The sequence below is a fragment of the Maylandia zebra genome, linkage group LG16 (genome assembly GCF_041146795.1).
Source record: "Maylandia zebra isolate NMK-2024a linkage group LG16, Mzebra_GT3a, whole genome shotgun sequence".
In the NCBI taxonomy this organism is placed as follows: Eukaryota; Metazoa; Chordata; class Actinopteri; order Cichliformes; family Cichlidae; genus Maylandia; species Maylandia zebra.
Genome location: NC_135182.1, coordinates 37,354,509 through 37,377,635, shown reverse-complemented (window position 1 = coordinate 37,377,635; position 23,127 = coordinate 37,354,509). Strand labels below are relative to the sequence as shown.

Genomic DNA, 23,127 nt, shown 5'->3' with positions numbered 1-23,127 from the left:
TTTGAAGCCTTTGGGCTCTCTTTTAGTTGTTTAAAAACAAGTTTGTTTTATTTCATTTATATTTAAAGTGGTAATTTAAGAACCACTCGTCATGGCGGACGAGTGGCAAGTAGTCCGCTACGGAAGACGACGCCAACGTCCCTTCCTTGAGAACCCAGACAGGGATCGGGGGTTCTCCCGTGGGATGGCCCGTGCACCTTCCTTCTACCCTTGTAGGAGGAATCAATTCCCCTACCCTAACCCTAAGCAAACAAGAATAAGGGCAGCACAAGAGCAATAACTAAACAGAAACCTAAACTGGGAATAAACTATGGTAAGGCTATGACTTAGAATACAACAGACTGGGCATGGAAACACAGAGGGTGGGAACACAGACGACGCGACACAGACTGTATGAAACACCGAGACTAAATACACATGAGGGATGATCAGGGGAAGTGGCCACACATGGGAGCACAGCTGACACACATGAACCTAACGACAGGACAGGAGAGTGCAACTGAAGCGACAGCATGAACATGACAATACAAGACACACAGACATAACACACGAAGGGCAAGGGAGGCTTAATACAAGGGTAACATAATTACAAATGGGATGGACTAACTTAATGAACCTAAACAAACAATAAACATCAAAATAGGCTAAACACAAAACACTGGGTCGCACGACCCAGGACCATGACAGTTTTGTATCTTTGTGATTTGTCTGTTTCCTTTTCCTGTTGTATAAACTCACTTTGGATCAGCTAACTCTAAATACTGAACTAGCAGCTGGTACCTGTCTGTCTCAAGCTTAACTACAGCATGAAAGAAATATTAATAAAAACCTGTGCTAACACACAGTTAGCCCAAAGGAGCTTGCCAAGAAAAGCATCTGAGAACCTTCACAGACACACAGTTAGCCCATTTCACTGTCATTATTGAGATTATGTATACTATCTAAACACTTTGTTAATGATTTATTTAGAAATTCCAAATGATGCCAAAACCATGCCATGAGCCATCAACAGCTCCTTGATAACTTGTGTGCAGTTGGTGTAATATTTATTTTAAAATGGTGAATATATTGTTTGCAATGTATAAAGCTACTGTTATTAAACATGTTACATTATAGTATATAAGCATATTAATTACCTATAAGTCACTTATATCTTATAAATTAGATATTTAGGTGGAATAATTTTTCTAAAATAATAAATTTACTATGTACTAACACAACAACAGGCCAAGAAAGCCTTGAAATAATCGAAATAATCTGATTAGGTTTCTAATCAGCTGTTCTGAGTAATAGGTTTATAAATCCAGGGTAAATAAAGTCAGACCATCTGTAATGTTCGAACACCAGCACTGACAGAAGTGACAAACTGCCCGTGTCTGGTCTCACGAGAGTGAGGTTTGTTTTCAGGAAATGGGGAGGTTGCAGCAGTTGTAGTTTGAGACGTCTGGTTTGAAGAAACCACGTGATGCTTTTTACTTCCTCTGACAGTTAGGCCTCTCTGCGTCTCTTCTTTTGTGATCTGAGACATACAGAGATGGCGGGTACAAGGTGAGTTCATTTTAAATATGAAATCTCATTATTCTGTTGTCTCTGTGATTGGTTTGTTTTGGTGTGTGTCTGCAGGTCTCACTGCTGCGTTACTGGGGTTCACATTTGTTTACTTTCTGTAGGCCTCCGCTCACTTCTGGCTGAAATTTTAAAAAAAGGCCAATAATAATAGGAATAACCCTAAATGAGCATAAAGATTTCATTTGCTTATTTTTTTAGACCAATCTCATCTGAAGTTATGGAAACATTGTAACAGTCTCTGATTCAGACTATGAGGTTATGATCGTAAGACTTCATGCATGACTGACGGTCCAGCTTCCGTTGTTTGGAGGGTTTCATTTTGTTTCCGGTTAATGAGGCTTCACTTCTCATCATGTCAGTTCTGAGACCTGATCATATTTTTAAGTGTGCTGTTTTTATGATGTGGTTTTATGTCACAGTCAGTTACTGAAACAGCTCAAACCCACAGAACTGCAGACACGAGGGATGATTCAAACATATGTCAACGTCATAAAAAACAAAATGATCAGAGTGTTTAATGTTTTTATTTGCATTTTCTAACACACTTACCAGACATTTCAACAATATATTTAAATGTAATATTGCACACTAAGAGTTCAGGAAGTACATACAAACCATCAGCTTCTTTCTATAGCCCCACATTCTCCAGCCCTACCCTCTTTTTTAAAATTATTTGATTAACCACATTTTAGGAGGAAGACCAAAGTGTTACGAGATGGTACTTTGACATTTTCTTGATACTGCTGAAGCTCTGATGTACACCAAACTTTTCATTAAAACTGTTGAAAAAAGATGTGACTAGGGATTTCAAGAAATGCTGTTTTTTAATGTTGTTGATTGTTTTTCCATTGTATTCTCCAGGAAAAGTGTAAACTTCATCCTACTCTTTTCCAGCACACACATTGTGTGGACATAGAGATATACATGAAAACTTGATGTTTTTTAAGTTGTGCTTTTTCTTCTTTTCTCTTATTTCAGTTATATTTCCATGTTTGAAATAATCTCTCTCTCTCGCCCTCCCTCCCCCTTTGACTTTTGAGGGAATTGTTGTTGTGATTTGGCAGGATATAAATAAAAGACAATGGCTGTTTACACACCTGACACGTGGTAAAATTCTGTCACCAGAATCATGTGGCCTGGAAGTATCTGCATGACAGCAATAAGAACTACTTGAATTCTCCAGATACTAAGAAAAAGAGCTTCAATGCTTCCCTTATTAACGTCTTTAGAAGAGGAAAAATGCTGTTCTATAAAATACACCATCCAGCCATTCATGTAAACCAGCAACAGAACTGTAAATGTCAAGTAACAGTGTGTTTTACATTCCATGCCAAAAGCTGCCGACACTGCCAGTTTAAATACAACCGGACACACTCTTCTCTTATTCTAAGTCCTGGTTAATTTTCCTATCCAGCTTTCCTTATATTGTTTCCCACTTAGATCGAGGAAAACTGGTTAGAAAAGGAGAGAAGAGGTACTATTCAAACATACCCTCAGTCTTTTCAGCTCTGGTTTCCTTGCAGCTGGCTAGCAGAAAGGCAGACATTGTGTAACTAAAGTGAAGCAAACAGGAAAAAGTCAAACTGTCCTCAGATCCTTTTGTGGATGGAACTTCTGAATGTTCAGTCACTCAGTTTAAACAAACAGGAGGTGTAAACAGGTGAATAGACGCAGACAGAGCCATTTCAGTTAAGTTTAACTGATTCTAATATTACATATTTTATTAAATGTATTTTTATTTAATCATGGTTAATTTAACATTACGCATAATGGGTGTTTAAAAGCTACTTTTTCAATAAATTGTAAAATAAACTTTCAGTGGGGGGATACAAATTCTACAAAGTATTTCCCAAAGTACACAAATGAAAAGAATGAACAGTCTATGTACGTTTTTACCTGAGAAAATGGTTACCCATACTGCCTGGGGAAACATAATAGTCTTCATTATTTTAATGGGAAATAAAATGTAATATCATAATACATTTTCTCTAAAGTGGATTGTTTAAATGCATAGAAATATAAATTCACAGACATCATAACTAACTGTAAAGCTATGAAATGATAAAAATGATTGTTTTGTTTTTCATGTGCAGAATCACGAACCTGCAGAGTACCGTGAAACCAGGGATTCAGGCTCCACAGCGCAGCACAGCGACACAGGGAGCCGTGCAGATGCGCATTAAAAACTCTCCGAGCTCCGGAGACCGTCTGAGTCAGTCCAAGTCGATGGTGCTGCAGGAGACCGACCTTCCTCAGAAACCTGTACGTAAATCACAAAGAAGCACCAGCCTGCAGGAGACGCTTCTGTTTTAATGAACATGTCTTTTGCAGATCTCTCGACATCGCAGGAATCAGTCTCAGCACAATGTTGTGGTAGCAGGAGCTGCTACATTTGAACCTCTGGTAATTACAACCTATATAATCATTACATTCCTCCTGTTTTCGAAAAGTTCCTTCACAGATCCGGTTTAATCTCCTCTCTCCACATCTGACTCCCCCCACATTCACTCCTCTGTAAGATGATCTTACTTTGTCATTTTGCTTTTTATTTGCGATCCACAACAACTGATCCCAGTGCAGATTGGTCATCATTTATGAAAACACAAAAAATCTACTTCCCAATTAAATGAATGAATGTTTCAACAACAGCACAGTGGCGTACGAAACAGTGATTAGCACTGTTTCCTCACAGCAAGAAGGTCCTGAGTTTGATTCCACCACCAGTCTCTCTGCGTTAGCCCTGTGACAGACTGGTGACGTGTCCAGAGTGTAAGTATTTACAATACTTACAGTGTAATTTGTGCATCCTTTCTTCTTTATCATCATCTTTATTTAGAAAGCAAGTGCTGCACATTGGAACTAAATAATAAAAATTCATAACATATAAATAAGATCCAAATAAAAGAAAGTGAAATAGTTAATTAATTAATAATTAATTTAATTTTAAGAAAAACTAAGTCTCATTGAGGCCAAAAGCCAAAGAATAAAAATGGGTTTTAAGACATTGTGGTGGGGCGTGGTTCGTGTGGGGGAAGTTGACACACCTGAGCTCGATCTCAGGCATATTAAATGTGCCAGCCCAAATGGAAAAGATACAAACTTTATAAGATTAATATATATCTGTCTTGTGTGAAACTTGTATGAAAAAGCATACAAGAGTGAAAACAGATAAGATCCCTTGAAAAATTATATAAATGAAACTTGTATGTTTTGAATACTTACTAAAAAATTATATGAAAGTAATGAGAAAGTGGCCACTTTCATGAGTAAATCATGTAAGCCTTATATGATTCACTATATGAAGTAGGCCACATCTGATGCAAGTCTTTTGTAAGTTTTTACTATTTCTTTTCCATATGGGAGGACCTGAGGAAGTGTTTGTTTGTTTGGTTGGGTGGGTGTTAAGATAAGATAAGATAAGATAACCTTTATTAGTCCCACACGTGGGAAATTTGTTTTGTCACAGCAGGAAGTGGACAGTGCAAAAGTTATGACGCAAAAATTAGAATACAATAAGAATAAATACAGTACACAGCTGTACAGAATAGAATAAAATAATATACTATATACAGTAGAATAAAATAGAATAAAAATATACAATAAGATAAAAATAGAATACGAATGCTATATACAACTGAGTAAAAATACAACGATGCCAGAAAAGATTATTGCACTTAGTGTTATTGCACATGTGTGGATGTGTGTGTTTGTTCAGTTAAAGTCTTTGTTGTGGAGTCTGACAGCAGTGGGGAGGAAAGACCTGCGAAATCTCTCCGTCCCACACCGTGGGTGCCGCAGTCTCCCACTGAATTAGCTGCTCAGTGCTGTCACAGTCTGCTGCATGGGGTGGGAGACGTTATGTGTGGGATGCAGCTGAAAAGCTGTGGCCGGGAGTTGTAGATGCAGCAACCAGGAATAAAAAGTGTGTAAAGAGTGAAAGTATGTGGTCGGGGCCGTCATTGCTGTCACAGACGTGTTTTAAAAGTGGACAGTGAAGGGCCCTGGCTGTATCCCAATTCAGGGTCTGCAGCCTTAAAGGCCGCATTTTAAGGCCGATTACGTCACAGCGACGCGACAAAGGCTGTCCCAATTTGAAGGCTGCTCGAAATGCAGCCTCAAATGCGTCCTTCATTTCCCTGAATTTTAAGGACGTGGCGGTGTAGACTTCATGGCCCAATATATCCCAGAATGCATAGCGCGGCGGATGAGGGGCGCCTGAAGAGTAAACTTTAAGTAAGTACTGAATATTATGTCACTTATTTATGTGCAAATGTTTAATAATGAAGAACATTAAAACATTACTGTTGGCCACATGTCGGCAAAGTCATGTGACATTAGTGACGTTTGTACTAACTTGGTTTTAAAGCCTTTACTTTAAAATATACGCCGTTCAATAGCTGACCTTAATCTTACAGAGAATGACCAAAGCTCATGTAGAAACAAACAAACAAATGAACAAATGATTTTCTTCATTTCATTTCTGTCAAACAAAGCTGTATGAAACGTTTCCAGCTGTTAGTATCATGGTTGCTAGGCAACCTGGGCAGCGCAACGGAGGCTAGACCATCCCATTTCACAAGCCTCGCACTTCCGGCCTTAGCGGTCTTTAAGTACGCGGCCCTTGAGGATCGTTGAGACTGCGTACTTTAAGGCTGCAGACCCTGAATTGGGATACAGCCCCTCTCTAACATGGAAGGACAAGTTATTCCATTATTTAGGAGCCATGATAGAAAAGGCCCCGCCCCCTGTGAGCTTCCTCCTGGATCTCAATACTTCCAGGAGCAGCTGGTCAGCTGACCTGAGAGACTGACAAGGTGTGCGTGGATGAAAAAGCTCAGAGAGGTAGTGAAAGAATTTAAAAACCAAACATGAGAATCTTAAAATGAACTCTAAAAGACACAGGCAGCCAATGCAGTGAGGCCAGGACAGGGGTTATATGCTCTCTTTTACGAGTTCCTGTTATGCAGTCATGCAGCAGCATGAACCAGCTGCAGACGTGAGAGCAACGACTGACTGACCTCCACATAAAGTGAGTTACAGTAGTTCAGACGGGATGAAATAAAAGCATGGATCACTGTTTTAAGGTGCTGCCTCGAAAGAAAAGATTTCACTCTTGCCAGTCGCCTTAAGTAATAAAACTGGACTTCACCACTGCTCTGATTTGGTTGTCCAATTTAAAACCACTGTCCAACTTAAAACCAAGGTCAGTAATTACAGGTTTAAAATAAACTTCCAGGGATCCAAAATCAACAGGAGGACTAACAGGCACCACTGGGTCCACACACCAACAATTCTGTTTTCTTGTACTTGAAATTTAAGTAGTTTAAAGCCAACCAAGCTTTAATGTCATCTAGACATGTCAAAACACGTTTTATGGAGATGCTATCCTTCTGCTTTAGTGGCAAATAGATCTGGCATTCATCAGCATGTGCAATGAAAAGAGATCCCATGCCTTCTTAGGAAGATGGCGCCAGCAGTATGCACGGCGACACGTCCGTCAACTCTGCTAGCTTTGCTTTGGCTTTCGCTAGCCTTATCCTTTTCTATTTGATCCTAAAATGCCCTCGCTCTGCGTGTGTACAATCGCCAGCTACTCTTAGAAATCAAAGCATCGTATGACCTGGCTCTTAAACAAACGGACACAGGAGATGATTATGGGCCTCCTCCACCACTTTTTGAGCCCTGTATTCCAGTTTATCTGTGCCAATACTCCTACACCACTTCCTGGAAGAAGCACCCGAGGAAACGAGGAAAGCGGGCTGGTACACTCATCAAAGTCCGAGCTCTTCTCCATGCTTCTCGTGGAACTACTGGACCAGCAGAGTGCATCTTTAGATGGATCCTGCCTGTTGTCCCTGGAGCTCCCATGACACTTGATCCCCCGCTCTCAGCATTCTATTTCCCTAAGCGGCCTCGGACCCGTGGATGCGGTGTGGACCACAGAAATCTTCGTACACTTAACCAAGCTGGAACATCTGATGTTAGGATCTACACACTCCAAATGGATTTACTAAATGTAAGATCATTAGCAAACAAGACGTTTGTATTAAACGACTTCCTAAAGTCACAACAGTTGGACTTTCTGTTTCTGACAGAAACATGGCTTCAACCCGGTGAGTCTGGAGCTTTTTTGGAACTGGTTCCTCCTAATTTCTCATTCTTCACTCTCCCTCAGCCCTCTGGTAGGGGGGGAGGCTTAGCCACCGTGTTCAACGCTCGATTTCACGATTTCATCAAATATTACAGCACGACTCATTTTCTAGTTTTGAACTCCAACTGTTTGAGTTACACCTACACTCTGCTGCACCTTTGCTGTGTGCCCTCATATACCGTCCTCCATCTTAAAAAGGATTTTATCAAAGAGTTTTCAGGTTTTATGGCTGGAATCGTTCTTAAATTCGACAGTTTTTTCATCCTTGGTGATTTTAACATCCATGTCTGCTGTGACTCTAAACTTTTGGTCAAGGACTTTAAATATTATTGACTCTTTTAACTTGACCCAGTGGGTTACCGGTCCCACGCATGAAAAATGTCATACACTGGACTTGGTGCTCTCCCACGGGCTGGATGTGTGCATCACGGAAATATCCAAGTTGCGCATCTCCGATTATCTTCCTGTGTTGTTCACTGTAACGCTGCGCTGCTCTTAATGCTCTGACAGCGCCCGCTTTTTCTGCTGCCTTTATGGATTCTGGAATAATGAACTCCAACTGTAAGAGTGTTGAGGACCTTTCGGACATTCTTCATTCTACCTGCACTGATATTTTGGACTCGATTGCTCCATTGACAAGATTCTATCGATTAGGGCTCTTGTCTCGTCGTCTGCTGCTTGAGATCATTGTCTTTCTCCTATGTGCTCAGCTGTCCTAGAGCAGTTTGATCCCGTCTCCCTTAATGACTTGACCGCAGTAGTTAGTAACTAGGGCTGGGTATCGTCACTGATTTCTAGAATCGATTCGATTCCAATTCACAAGGTCCTGAATTGATTCGATCCACGATTCGATTCAATTCGATTCGATTAAAATCTGGGAAATTTTGCCTGAGACAGTCAGAAATATTATAATTCAGATCAGTACATTTACATATTTTTGTATCTATAAAAAGGAAGCTGACACTTTCCAGACTTTATCAAAGGTGTGAGCGTCACAGCAGAGGCCTTTGTGTCAAAGTAGCTGAAGATAAAACACAGAAAAACATGAAGGTGATTTTCCTGGCCTGGATTTTATTAAAATATTCCACAGTACATCAAAAACGAAAGAAAACCATTAATCAACATATGAACATTACCTCTGAAGTTACAGCGGTTTTATTACAGACACAGCTGAGCGTTTTGCATTTTGCAAAATTTTAAAAAGTTTATATTTGTTCAGAAGCCTGTTGAACAGCAGAAATTAGGTTTTCTTTTCAGAAGTAAGTAAAAGGGGAAAAAAAACAGCGGCCGACAGCCTGTAAACAACGGTAGACTTGTTTGTAACAAGCAAGCAAATAATGCAGAAAACAGATTTTTAGATGGAAAACTGTTCTTGAAGTACAGACAGACAGAGAGAGAGAGAGAGAGAGAGAGAGAGAGAGACAGACAGACAGACAGACAGACAGAGAACAGCAAAAGTCAGAGTGAATTCATGACAATGTTTATGTGAAGCTAGTTTGGATCTTTTGCTGCTGGTTTGGTCAATAATGTTTGAAGAGAGATAAAACCAACAGCTTTAGAATCACCGCAAAAAGGGCGTGAACACAAAGCGCGGACATCAGAATCAGCGAGCTGTCGGCTTTCAGCCCCAACCCTGTCCGTGCCGTTGGGTGAGAAAGTCACATCTCACTGATTCTGATCCGTCGGCGGGTCCGAGCTTTGTGTTTACATCTTTGTGCAGAATCCGTGTTCCTGCTCTCATTTACTGTTTTAGCTGTTTGGTGGTTCTTGAAATTTTGTGAGATTTCACCAGAGATTCTGGCGTTTCGGGCAAAATAAATTAATATAAAAAAATAGATTCAGGATTTTAATAAATCGATATCACGTTATCCAAGCCTGAATTGATTTTAATCGATAAATCAATTATCAAAACCCACCCCTATTAGTAACCTAAGATCATCACACTGCCCCTCCGTCTCCCTCCAAGCTTCCTTAAAAGCACTTTTAATACACTTTTAATGTTGGGCCTTTTATCCTGAGATTAATTAATACGTCCCTTGCTACAGGCTGCGTCCCATCATGCTTTAAACAAGCTGTAGTTCAGCCTCTTCTTAAAAAAAACAAAACCTGGACCCAACTGTTCTGTCCAACTACAGGCCTATCTCAAAGCTTCCTTTTCTATCTAAAGTCTTGGAAAAAGTGGTCTACCTACAGTTGCAGGCCCACCTTGATTTTAATATGATCTCTGAAAAATTTCAATCTGGTTTTAAATCACTACATAGCACTGAGACGGCACTTTTAAGGATTTTTAACGATGTTCTTTTAACTCTGGACTCTGGCAGCCCTGCTGCCCTTTTATTGTTGGACTTGTCAGCAGCTTTTGACACGGTCGACCATGACATCCTGTTATCACGGCTAGAATTTCATGCTGGCCTAAAAGGATCTGCCCTCCAGTGGTTTCGGTCCTATTTGTCAGAAAGGTCTTTTCATGTCAATATGGGCCCCCACAACTCCAAAATAGCCCCTCTTAAATACGGTGTACTTCAAGGCTCTATTTTGGGTCCTGCCCTGTTCGCACTCTATTTGTTGCCATTGGGCTCCATCTTCTCACGGTACAGCATTTCATTTCACTGTTTTGCTGATGATTTGCAGATTTATCTACCTTTAAAAGCAGGGTCAGACCATCCCCAGCTCTTATTACGCTGACGATTTCAAACAGTGGTTGTTATTAAATTTTTTAAAGCTAAATGAAAGTAAAACTGAGGTTGTCATTTTTGGCAACTTTAATCATATCGACAGCACTCTGGGCACCCTTTCCTCGTATTGTAAAACACATGTAAAAAACCTCGGTGTCTACATTGATGGTTCTTTTAAATTCAATAAGCAGGTAAGTGCAGTAGTTCAGTCCTGCTTTTTTCAGTTAAGACAGCTGGCCAAGGTAAAGCCATACCTCCCGGCTAACGTCTTTGAGCGTGTTATTCACCTTTTCCTTACTTGCAGATGAGACTACTGCAATTCATTGTGTTATGGTCTAGATCAGGCCTCCATCCATCGTCTTCAGATGGTCCAAAATGCAGCTGCTCGCCTGCTAACTGGTACCAAACGGAGAGAGCATATAACCCCAGTTTTAGCTTCTTTACACTGGCTTCCTGTCTCGTACAGGATCCAATTTAAACTTTTACTTTTTGTTTTTAAGACACTTAATGCCCGAGCCCTTCCTTACCTCCTTATGCTCCAGGAAAAACCACGAGGTCTAGCTCAAAATTAATGCTGTCCATCCCACAGACTTATCTCAAAGCTCATGGTGATAGATCCTTCTCTGTGGCAGGTCCCAGACTTTGGGATAGTCTCCCCTTAAATATTAGATCTACACAAACACTTGAGCAATTTAAATCATTACTAAAGACACATTTCTATGCCCTGGCTTTTAACACACTATGACCCAAGCATTTTGCTGTTATTTGAATTAGTCTTAGTTATTGTTTTAATTCTTTTGTTTTTTTATTGTTATTATTGTACTACATTGTTGCTTTTTAATACCATTTTTATATTGTTAAGCACTTTGTGCAGCATCGGCTGTTTGAAATGTGCTATATAAATAAATTTGACCTTGACCTTCTAAGGATGGAGCCCTGTGGGACGCTGCATGACAGAGGAGCAGAAGATGATTCAGAACTGAGAAGGCTGGTGGAGACAATTGGTTTAGGTCTTATTTGGCCAAGAGAACTAAGTGCAGAGCCACCAATACCCACTACATCATTTAATCAAGAATTAGACTATTGTGGTCTACGGTGTCAAAAACAGCAGCTAGGTCAAGCAAGACCAGAACGAATCACATACCAGAAGGATGTCATTAAAAAACCCTTAATGCAGATTCTGTGCTATGAAGGGTTTTAAAACCTGATTGAAAAAACCTCAAGGATGCCATTATCATCTAGAAAATATTGAAGTTGACTAAAAACTGTTTTCTCTAAAACCTTGGAAAGTAAAGGCAGCTTGGAAATAGGCCTATAATTGGCCACGACTGTGTGATCAAGGCCAGGTTTCTTAAGCAGTGGCTGCACTACTGCATGTTTGACATTTGCAGGAACCATACAAGAAGACAGACTGCTGTTAATAATGTCAAGGACATACTGTCCTATACTAGGAGAAATGTCTTTAAAAATAAAAAATTGTGGAGGAAAAGGATCCCGTGGGGAACCTGTGAGCTTAATATGGTGCACCACATCCTCTAAAGTGGAGAGCGTCACAAGCTCAAACTGAGTAAAAACAGCAGTGCAAGGGACAGAGAAAGAGGGGTCAGAGTCAGGAGCTGTGATCAGAGCCCTGGTGGTGACAAAAAAAAACAAAAAAACAAAAACAAAAAACAACAACCCCTCAGAAAATTATTGCAAATATCAGGAGAAATTTCCAAACAGACATTCAGTGGAGTATTAGGAACAGAGTCAGTGGTGTTAAATAACACACATGGGTTAGGACTGTTGGAAGAAATGATATTTTCAAAATATGCCCTTTTTTGTCTCTTTGACAGTTTTCTGGTAGCGATGTCAGCAGTCTTTGAAAATTTGAAATGATACATGCAGTTTTTCCTTTCTCCATCTGGGTTCTGCTGGGTGACGTTCCCTCTTGACAGCGTGAGCGCTGTCATTAAACCAAGGCAAGGCGCAGGTTTAGCCCGAGGCTGTCTGGGTTTTAATGGAGCCCCACAGAGTCAGAGAAATTCCTCTTGCATCCAGATGGCTATCCAAATCTGACATGCAGATTTGGATAGCCATCTGGATGGAACTACTGGTGAGGCCAGGAACGTTCAAAGCTTTGAAGTGGCTTGTTCTGATCCCCACAAGTGAGTCTGATTATCGGTGTCTACAGAGAGTTCACTGACATCTTGGTTTGGTTGACATATGGATTAAATATGCATGTCAGTTCATTCAGATTAGTTTTTCACAAGTAAACATGGCTAACCTTTAGAGTTACTGTTTATTTTAAAATAGATTTGATGTAAAGTCCCATGTTCAGTTTGTCTTTCTGGGTTTCTGATGATTCTCCCCCCCCCCCCCCGCTCTCGACAGCATATGTATAAAACGTCTGAACACTTCCTTAATTTCCCTTTTGTGTGCTTCCAGGTGGATTTGAAAGGTGAAATCATGAATATGGCTAAAATTTCAGACAGTGGTAAGAAGCAGAGGAAGAACTGGTCTTCAGTGTGGACTGTGCTCACCTCAGACCAGTTAATGTTTTATAAAGACAAACAGGAAACTGGACTGGTATAAAAATCTTTCATCACTACTGTCAGTGTATCTCTATTTATATTTATCATGTCTAACTTGTGTGACCCATCACATTACTGTCTTTGCGCTTAGAAACCAGGAGGTAAGGCAGATGTGCTTCAGCTGTGTGGAGCATTCATTGAGTGGAATACTGAGAAATCAAGCAGGAAAAATGTCTTCCAGGTGAACACTTAATTGCTGCTGATGGCTTATTCTCTCTGGTTATTTAAAATAGATGGTACAGAAATGAACTGGTTTTTTTGGTTGTTTTTACCTGTTCTAGATTAAAACAAGCACAGGAAGTGAGTACCTTGTCCAGACTGACAGTTACTCCACTGCCAGCAAATGGTACGACGCCATCAAAAAGACCGTCGACTCTTCAGTAAGAAGTCACCACCCTTTAAAATCATCATCACTATATTCCTTGTTCATTAATTATAAATTATTTCTGTGCATTTTGTGAATTTCTTTTCAAAAAGACAAATTGATCACTTATCAAACTAATCTTCCTGAGATTGCTTGTACCTCTTTTCTGCTCAGACTAAAGAAGGTTTTCCTCTGCGGAGATCAAACAGTACAGACTACCTGCCCAGACACAGCTCTCTACCTGGATATGGCTCTGCTTCTCCTGGTGTCAAACAACGTAACCCAATACACCGACGATCTATCAGTGAGTCTGAGGAATAATGATTTGTATTTATACAAAGCAGCAGTGAGCAGCTAAAGCCACAGAAACCATTAGTGTGTAAAACATGATTCACATCTAAATTATCATGACTGCTCCATAACTGCTGGAGGTGGAAAGCAGCTGTGCAACTCCTAAAAAAAGTTAAGGTAATAATGTCACGCGGGCGGAAACTGACTCAGGCGCAGACCAGCTGAACTAGAATTACAGTCACAAGTGTATTTACAAACACACTATGTGAAATTATAAACAGTGTATGGGGGCAGGGACTTTCATTGGTCCAAGGGAAAAAGCGAAGCACACTCTGCTCGTTCGCTCCTCTCGCATTTGTCATTAGCACTCTCACCTACTCCACGCCACGCTGCCAGGGAAACAGATCTAGGGATAAGGACAAGTCCAGGAGTCTATGCACAGGAGAACCGTGGTTAGAATAAACTGAGAAATCACACAAGAAACAGATTATCAGAGCTGTACTGACGAGAATAACTCAACAATCCAGCAAAGACGCCTTCTTTGCTGGATGACAAATACAGTCCTTGGACCAGTCAATATGGGGTTTATGTGTATTTAGCCATGGATAACCGAGAACGAAGGATACAAGCATCATCAAACAGAAAGGAACTAATCTTTTCAACATGGTTGCAGGAAGAGGAGATCTGAATGGCCTGCAAGTGATGATACCCATCGTCACTTGCAGGCCAATATAAACCTGACACTAACACTGGAGTCTAGGTAGGGAGATGTCCTCAATCGTGCCCACCAGCATTCCTACTGCTACTGACGGACAAAATCTTTCGGCCACGTGGGACAGGTGTCTGCATAGTGTCCTTATCTGCCACAATAAAAACACTGACCAGCCAGATGTCATTTCCTGCAGTCTGAGAGCAAAAGTCGGGCCTGGCCAAGCTGCGTGGTCTGCTCTTCCTCCTCTGCTGGCTCGTCTCTTCCTGGCCTTCGTTCCCAGGGATCAGCCCCTCATGGATCTATCAGGACTGGAGACCTGTTTACCATATACCTGCATGTTGTCATCAATCCTAACAGTCATGGAAATCACAGCATCCTACTCACTGGAGTTGAATGCTACCGTGCAGTGACTTCTCTTCATAGTGAAAATACAACTTACAGCTCTATCTCTGTACAATGGTGCTCAGCTATCTCCACATGTTCCCGTAAATCTCCTGGGAGACTTTCACCTTGACGAGCTGGATTACTGACTGTGTTCCTCAACAATACAGTGTCAGCTACTGTGTTAAGTAGAGAGCCACTGACAAGGCTGATCAGCATCAGGATAGCATGATTAGTCAGGAGGGGTGGCCAACTCCAAGGCGGGAAACTCTTCAGGCCTGGTGTTGCACCAAAACACAAACACCACCATATGCACACAAACATGCACAGACCAGGGGCCTGTTCTTCGTACCTCGCTAAGTAAGTTAGCTGGATTAGATTGTTGACGATTTCGCGTGATCCTGGATCGTTCGGTTCCCCGAAGCTCATCCGGGACTTGCTGTCATAGCAACAGAGCCGTAAGCGTAAACCTGCTCGGGAGCAGGTTTACTTTATGTAAACAGGATTAGATCGCGGCCACGCAGGTATGTCCGCTTCATTTATACGAAAGCAACAGCAATATTCCACCACTGTTTCACCATAAATAAATATTATCAATGTAACTAAAGATAATGCAGCACCTGATCCTTTTATTGATGTCACACAGATACATACAGGTCATTTCCTAAAAAAGGGAAATGTACTATTAACATTCTATCACATGTATGTGATTATTACAGATGTAATTCATATTTCAGAGTAGTAATTGTAAATTACTTCGTGTAATCAAGATGAGAGACCACGGCTATAAAAGCGAAGGTGGATTTGGGAAGTCTGTCGCAGCCATGTCCTGTCCGTATACGCGACCAACCCATTGCGGAAGGTGCAAGATTGATAAGGAGAGTCCTCAGAATCCAGCGTATATTGCGGGATAGACAGGATCCTTTAGCTCAGCGCGACAGTGTGCTCATTGAGAGATATCGATATTCCCGTGAGGGTATTATTTAGTTAACCAACTTGTTGACGAGGGGGTGCAGGACCACCACCTGTCTTTTTTTCCTCTGCCCTTTTCTTGGTTGCTGTTATGAACAAACTAACAGAGTATTAGAGTATTACAGGCCAGTATTACCTTGCCAAGAGACGAAAAGCAATCTAAGAGATAAATATTACCATTCTGTAGAATACTCTAATGTGAAAGGGGATATAATATAACATATTATAATATAATATAATGCCATATGATATTGGACAATATAGTGTCATATGATAGATCTACCCTACCGCCTACTGGTGTTGGCCAGAGGGGCCGATGGCGCGATATGGCAGCCTGGCTACAACCGTAGCTGCCTCCACCAGTGTGTGAATGTGGGAGTGAATGAATAGTGGTATCGTACAGCGCTTTGGGTGCCTTGGAAAGCGCTATATAAACCGAATCCATTATTATTATTATTATTATTATTATTAAATTACCTACGAGTTTGATTTGTCAGCAACTTTCTGCCAGCCCTCTCTCCTTGCTTTTGCAGCCTTTGCAGTGTTCTCTTGCGTTTTAATTAAACTCTGAAACTCCTGAAATCCCGCACTCATGAGTTCTTGCTCTGCTGCCGGAAAATACCGTGCACGCCCCTTCGACATTTTCGCCGACCAATCAGAGGGTTGCCGATCAATGTTTCTACTATCGATGCGTAGCCCCTTTTACGACACCCAGTGATGTCACATTACTGCGTCCAGCTGTACTAATCGTCAACAGCAGGTGTGTTCGGGGAACCGGATTAGCGAGCTCACGGTTAGCGCGATGGTTTGGTCTTGGATGTGTCATGTGATCTTGGATGTAGTGAGCGACGTACGAAGAACAGGCCCCCGGAGTAGAAAACACAAATCCAAATACAACACAGACATGGCAGGTCGACCAGCGAGGAATGGCAGACCGTGACAGAAAAAGACTCTAAATGAATATCAATGGTACTAAAAGTAGCTGTAGATAATGTTACATCTGTGTGATGATTATGGGTCATTTTGTCTCTAATGGTTAAAATGTTATTTGTGAAGAAGTGGCTACAGTGCTGAAGAGAAACCTTCAGTTCTTATTTCTTATTTCTCCAGGCTAACTGATGATCCTCTAAATTTGCAACACACCATTTTCTCTCCAGCTTACGAGTCATCTGCTTTAGGCTACGTGTTTGAGAATTATACCACGGAGTCAGGTACTTCTGATTTGAGGCCTTAGTTTTCACAGGAGCTACAGTATCCAGAGTTGTATGTGGTGAGGAGGTAAAATTATTAACAAGATAATCGACCTCTGTTGGAGCAGCGTTCAGATAGCTGCTCTGCTCTGTGTTGGTACAGGGCATTGAAGATGATAACAGTGGGTGGATTATATTCTTAAACTTAGTTACAGCGCTTTCAGAAAGACATCTACTGTGATAAAGTCTACTCTCCACCGCTGTGTAATCAATTATTGTAAATGTAAATGTTATCAGGAAATGATCAGACAGGAGAGGGTTTTCAGGAAACACTGTTAAATGTTCAGTTTCTCTGCCATATGTTAAAACAAGATCTAGAGTGTGATTAAAGTGGTGGGTGGGTTCTTTTACATTTTGAGAGAAGCCAGTTGAGTCTAATAACAGATTAAATGCCATGTTGAGGCTGTCATTTTTAGCATCTACATGGATGTTAAAATCACCCACAATAATTATTTTATCTGAGCTGAGCACTAAATCAGATAAAAAAAAGTCTGAGAAATCAGACAGAAACTCTGTGTAAGGCCCAGGTGGACGATAGATGATAACAAGTAAGACTGGTTTCTGAGTTTTACAGCTGGGGTGGACGAGGCGAAGCATCAGGCTTTCAAATGAATTAAAAGTCTGTCTGGGTCTTTGGTTGATTAGTAACCATATCATCAGAATATGGGTGATGAGAGACATCATTTAAAGTTAATATTGAGAAACATTATTCTGAACATTATTCCACCATAGTTTTTTGCAGATTGGTGAACCTCTGCCTTTTTTCACTTCTGAGAGCTCCTGTTGTGCCTAAACTGTACAAAGATTGGCTACAATCGTTTTGCATCCATTAAAACACTGTTGTGATTGGATACAATTACCCTGATTAGCTGCAAATTGTTCCTGCAGCTGTTTCTTTTTAGTACCACTTACTTATCCAGCTTTTTTTTGATCTGTCCCAACCCATATGGAAAAGATATATATAAATCTTATAAAGTTTTTATCTGTCTTGTATGAAACTTGTATGAAAAGCATACAAGAGTGAAAACACATATAAGATTCCTTGAAAAATTATATAATGAAACTTGTATGTTTTGTATACTTACTAAAAAAAATATATGAAAGTAATGAGAAAGTGGCCACTTTCATGAGTAAATCATGTAAGCCTTATATGATTTATATATGATTTACTCATGAAAGTAGCCACTTTCATGAGTAAATCATATATGTTTTTACTATTTCTTTTCCATATGGGAAGAGCTGATGTTTTGCTGCCATCTAATTCAAAATGAGCGCATGTGTGTGTTTTCTGTTCTATTGTGAGTAAAATATGGGTTTATAAGATTTGAAAATAATTAATTTCTGTTTTTTTAATCCCTAACCCTTTTACATTCAATTCAACTTAATTGAATCCTGTTTTATTTACACAGCACCAAATCACAACAACACTTGTTTTACATAGTATCTCAAAGCTGTACCTCAACCTGTTTCTTTTGTAGACATGTTTGGCAGCTCAAAGCTGAAGCACAGCGCCTCAGATAGCGCAGACAAGAATGGAGTGAAAAACCGGCTGAAGAAATTCATCATCAGACGTCCATCCATGAAGACTCTACAGGAGAAAGGCCTGATAAAAGGTTTCTGCTTGTTTTGCTTCAGCCTTTTTTCTGAAGCCTTGTTTTCCAGTCGTGTTTTTATGCTTGCTTCCTTTCCTTTAGAAATGTCTTTTTTAAAAATTAAAACTTAACTAACAGTTTGGATAAATTTTGTTTCAACAGCATTGCTGGCAGACTAGAGAGGTTTAAGAAATAAAATAACATCGTGTTTTTATATACAGTGTTACCTTTGCAGAAGTTTTACAGGTTCGGTTTTACAACCTAACCCTGGCCCTAACACAAGCTTAAAATGATTTTTGTGAGTGAACTGGCTTTCAAAATGTGCTTAATCTAATAATTAAGTTAACAAAAATTCTAATTGATCAAATTGTTATAACATCTGTCTCAGATCGAGTGTTTGGCTGCCATCTGTCGAGTCTCTGTGAGCGTGAAGGGACCACGGTACCAAAGTTTGTTCGGATCTGTGTGGACGCCGTTGAGAAACGAGGTACGTTTACTGATACTGAAACTCAGACATGACTGTGCAAGATATGGACACCCACTCTCCCACCCATTCCTTGACATCCTTGCCAGTCACAGGAGCACGTTCAGTGAGAGACTGAGATTATCCATAATGCACCAATGAACGACACAGGAAATCATTGCTGCCCGTGGCCATCTACAGTACACAGTACAATAGTTACACCCCGTTGCACATGCTTTACAGTAAAATAATAACTAACAAAGTTTTACAGGTCAGAGTAAAACGTCAATCATATATATTTCACCTCTGCAATATTCTGGATATTTACAACTGAGCTACTTATATATTAGAGTTATTTCTTGTATTTTGTAAACTTTGTAATATATTGTATTATTTAGTTCAGTCTGTTACCGTTATTGTGTGTGTGTAACTGTGACCACATGATTTCTTTTGGCATTATTCTGATTCTAAACACAGGTACAGTGGTATGAAAAAGTGTTTGCCCTCTTCTTGAGTTCCATCTGGAAATTAAGAAGACTCAGATTCATGCTGACCAATGCATGAGCCAGAGTCAAGTTTCTGCATCTCTATGAAAGTTAAAAAGTACTTCTGCATGGAATTGTTGTATAAAGAATGTGCTGCCATCTGTTTGTGACCTCAAACTGAAGTGCACGTGGGTTCTGCAGCAGAACACAGCAGCAAGTCCTCCTCCGAGTGGCTTAAGAAAAACAAAATGAAGAATTTGGAGTGGCCCAGTCAAAGTCCTGACCTGAACCCAGAGTTTATAAAGCCAGTTCATGCTCAAATAACCTCGGATGTGCTAAAATTCCTCCACAGAGCTGTAGAAGATTCATTGCTAGTTATCACAATTGCAATTAGGCTGCTAACGATGGACCAACCAGTTATTAGGTTTAGGGCACTGTGGTGGGGTGTGGTCTGTGGTGCTGCTGCAGGAGATCACGCCTTGCTGGTTATGCGGACTGCTGTAATGCTGTTGTTGTTGGTGATGTGTGTGGCTGGCAGCTTTAGAGCTGCAGTCGTGTGTTTGTGACAACAACCGTGAGAATGCGAAATAAAGAGATGCTTATAAGCATAAAAATGTCGTCAGGTCTGCCATGGATCATTTACAGGGGCAATCAGTTTTCGTAGGTTTGGACTTTTCCCCTTGATAATAAACACCTTCATTGAGAAACTGCATTTTGTGTTTACTTGTGTTATCTTTGTCTATTTAAAATTTTTTGATAATCCGAACCATTTAAGTGTGACAAACATATGAAAAATTCAGGAACGGGGAAAACACTGTATGTTTAGTTTCTGTTTCCTGAAAGCTAAAGCTGTTTGAGTACAATTAACTAGCAACGAGTAGTACATATGGATCTACTGAATGAGCTCAGACTTAAATTAAGGTTTTTAATAAAGTGTATCTCTTTGCAGGTCTGGAAGCTGACGGGATCTACAGAGTCAGTGGAAACCTGGCCACAATCCAGAAACTTCGCTTCCTCGTCGATGAAGGTCAACTAAACAGTAGCTTTTACAGTAGCTGTAAAGTAGTTAATTTCCCTTTCATTTATGAAAATGGGTTATAATTAATCAGCGTAAGTCTTACATTGCCCTGACAAAGCTAGGGGATTAAAACAAAGAGTCAAACAGTGCAGGTTACAAAATGAAACAGAATTTTATTAAGAAATTAAACCTCGATACACAGCTAAGCAACTAAGTCAGTCAACCAAACCCATCAAAATAGTGCTTGTGGCATGGCCTTACACCAATAATTTATATCAAAATGTATTAAATCCTCCTAAGTAGACTCTGAAGTTAAAAACCAATACATATAAAATGGTAAAACAATGTGCTCTGACCTCTTCTCATAAAATCCTGCTCAGTAATATTTCCATGGTTGTCCCACAGAGGAGGACCTGGACCTGGAACACAGTCAGTGGGAGGATGTCCACGTCGTCACCGGAGCCCTCAAAATGTTTTTCCGTGAACTGCCGGAGCCACTGTTTCCATTTAGGTTTTTCCAGCCTTTTGTGGAGGCCATCAGTGAGTAAAACCTGCCTTTGTTATAAATCTTCAGTTTGTGATGACTTCATAAAATGGTTCTTTTATTTCTGTAATCTCTGCTGCTCTTGGTCAAGTCACTTTAAGAATGAGACTTGTATTTAGACAGAATCTCCAGACTGCTTGAACAAGACTTTTCTCCCCCCCCAAGTTTAAAAACGTTTCAACTTCAATTAGAAATCTAAAGGTTAAACTAATGCTGCTGTCATTTGTTTTAACAGAGATCAAAGAACCCAAACAAAAAGTTGAGGCTGTGAAGAAACTGATACAGCAGCTGCCCAAACCCAACCATGACACCATGAAGCTTCTCTTCAGCCACCTGCACAAGTAATCCAACACACACCTGAACCTCACCTGTTAGGAGCATTTACAGTGTTCAGGTGGAATACTGTGGAATAAACCACTGCACATATTACTTTACAAACAAGTGATAATTCTTACATTCCTGTCCATATATTTGGCTTGTATCTTATGTTTCTTGTATTTTGCACACCGCTGTTGCTTGTGAAGCTTGCACACAAGAATTTCACTCACATGTGCTGTGTCAATAAAAGTGATTTGATTTGATGTTCACACAATCAGAAAGGCACCATCAGAAAGGGTCGTATTTATAAACTCAGGATGGGTAGCACATAGTACACTGTTTGATGCTTTGTTAGCTAATTTAAAGGACATGTTAACGTTTGCATTTTCCTTTTGCAGAGTTCTGGCCTTTTCCAGGAAGAACCTGATGTCCACTCAGGGCATCGGAATCGTGTTCGGTCCAACGCTGATGTGGCCTGAACTGGACGCCGGAAACATGGCGGTCAACATGGTGTATCAGAATCAGATTGTGGAGTTCATTCTCACTGAAAGCCAAGAAATCTTCAACTTGGACGGGAAGTAAAAGGTGCTGAGCGGGACCAAATCAGCTGATGGACTCACGTTTACAGATATTAGAAGCCATGTCTGGTTTGGGCCGGGATGTAAAAACTGGAATTTTCAGAAGATATTTTGTCAGAGTTTATATTGCATTAGCACAAATCTATAATTAAATGTTTTGACCCTTTTACCTCTGCCACAATCGGTGTTGTTTTCAAATACAAAAATATACAGTACTCCAATAAATAATTCTAATGATTTTCTGTATATAACCTACCACTGAATATTTAAAACATATCCTAGTGTCATTATAAAATTCAGCTGCATTATCACAAAATTAGCCTGCAGAGCAAACATGTATGAAACATGAATCTTAGTAATGTTTTTTTTATTTCAAATATAGCATTCACACTACTCAAGGCTTCACATGAACATCTCAAACAAACCCTGTCATATTATTGGTAAAATATTGCTGAAGATTATTTTAAAGTTATTGAATGATGGTGAGTAAATAAGATGATTTGTATGATTAGTGTGTTTGTTTCTAGACAGTCTTGCAGTATAAATATTGACTAAAAAGAAACAATAGAGCCTGAAGTCAACATAAACATCCAACTTTAGTGAGAACTGACGCATTTAAAAAATCTACAGCAGAAAACAGAAAACAAACTGGATTCAGACAATAATTTGTGTGTCAAAAGTTAAAATGAGTGAATATAACGGAAAATATGTTCATGTGTGAATAATTCAGTCCAGAAAGGGTTAATCTGTCAGCACAAAGAGTTTGATGTGTGTTTGTGAGTTTGACAGTTAATCAATGAATTCTGCCAGGAGGTACTGAACCGATTAAAGTTTTTAAAGGTTCTCTCTTGTGGTCTGAACACATCAGACTACAGCGACAAAAATTTATTTAATAAGAATAGAAAAAGAGGTGATTTTAAATTCCTGTAAACAGCATAAGTTTCCACTAGTTCGTGTTTGTATGTTAAGATATTTTAACTGAACAGAAATGAAACGTTCTAAAAATTATTTGAGATTTTAAAGGTTGCACATCTTGTGAGAGACGAAGATACTGAAGGTACATCTCAAGTTTACTTGACTAGTTCCTATTGATAAATATATTTTAGAGATTTCGCTGATTAAAATTTACTAAGCTCAGCCGTCTGTTCCTTGCTATCTAAAATATATTAGGACACTGGAGTAAACTTTCGA

The 23,127-nt window shown here is 40.0% G+C and overlaps 1 protein-coding gene across 1 annotated transcript; it reads left to right on the top strand.

Moving 5' to 3' along the window:
• The first annotated feature begins 1,447 nt into the window (after positions 1-1,447).
• arhgap15 (Rho GTPase activating protein 15) lies at positions 1,448-22,441 on the top strand. Its single transcript, XM_004576011.6, has 13 exons — positions 1,448-1,548; positions 3,663-3,831; positions 3,901-3,972; positions 12,823-12,963; positions 13,060-13,149; positions 13,250-13,348; positions 13,507-13,636; positions 18,417-18,551; positions 18,919-19,017; positions 20,428-20,505; positions 20,902-21,036; positions 21,276-21,381; positions 21,757-22,441. The coding sequence occupies exons 1-13, from the start codon at positions 1,535-1,537 to the stop codon at positions 21,938-21,940; spliced, it is 1,452 nt and encodes a 483-aa protein (XP_004576068.3). The 5' UTR covers positions 1,448-1,534; the 3' UTR covers positions 21,941-22,441.
• The last annotated feature ends 686 nt before the right edge of the window (positions 22,442-23,127 follow it).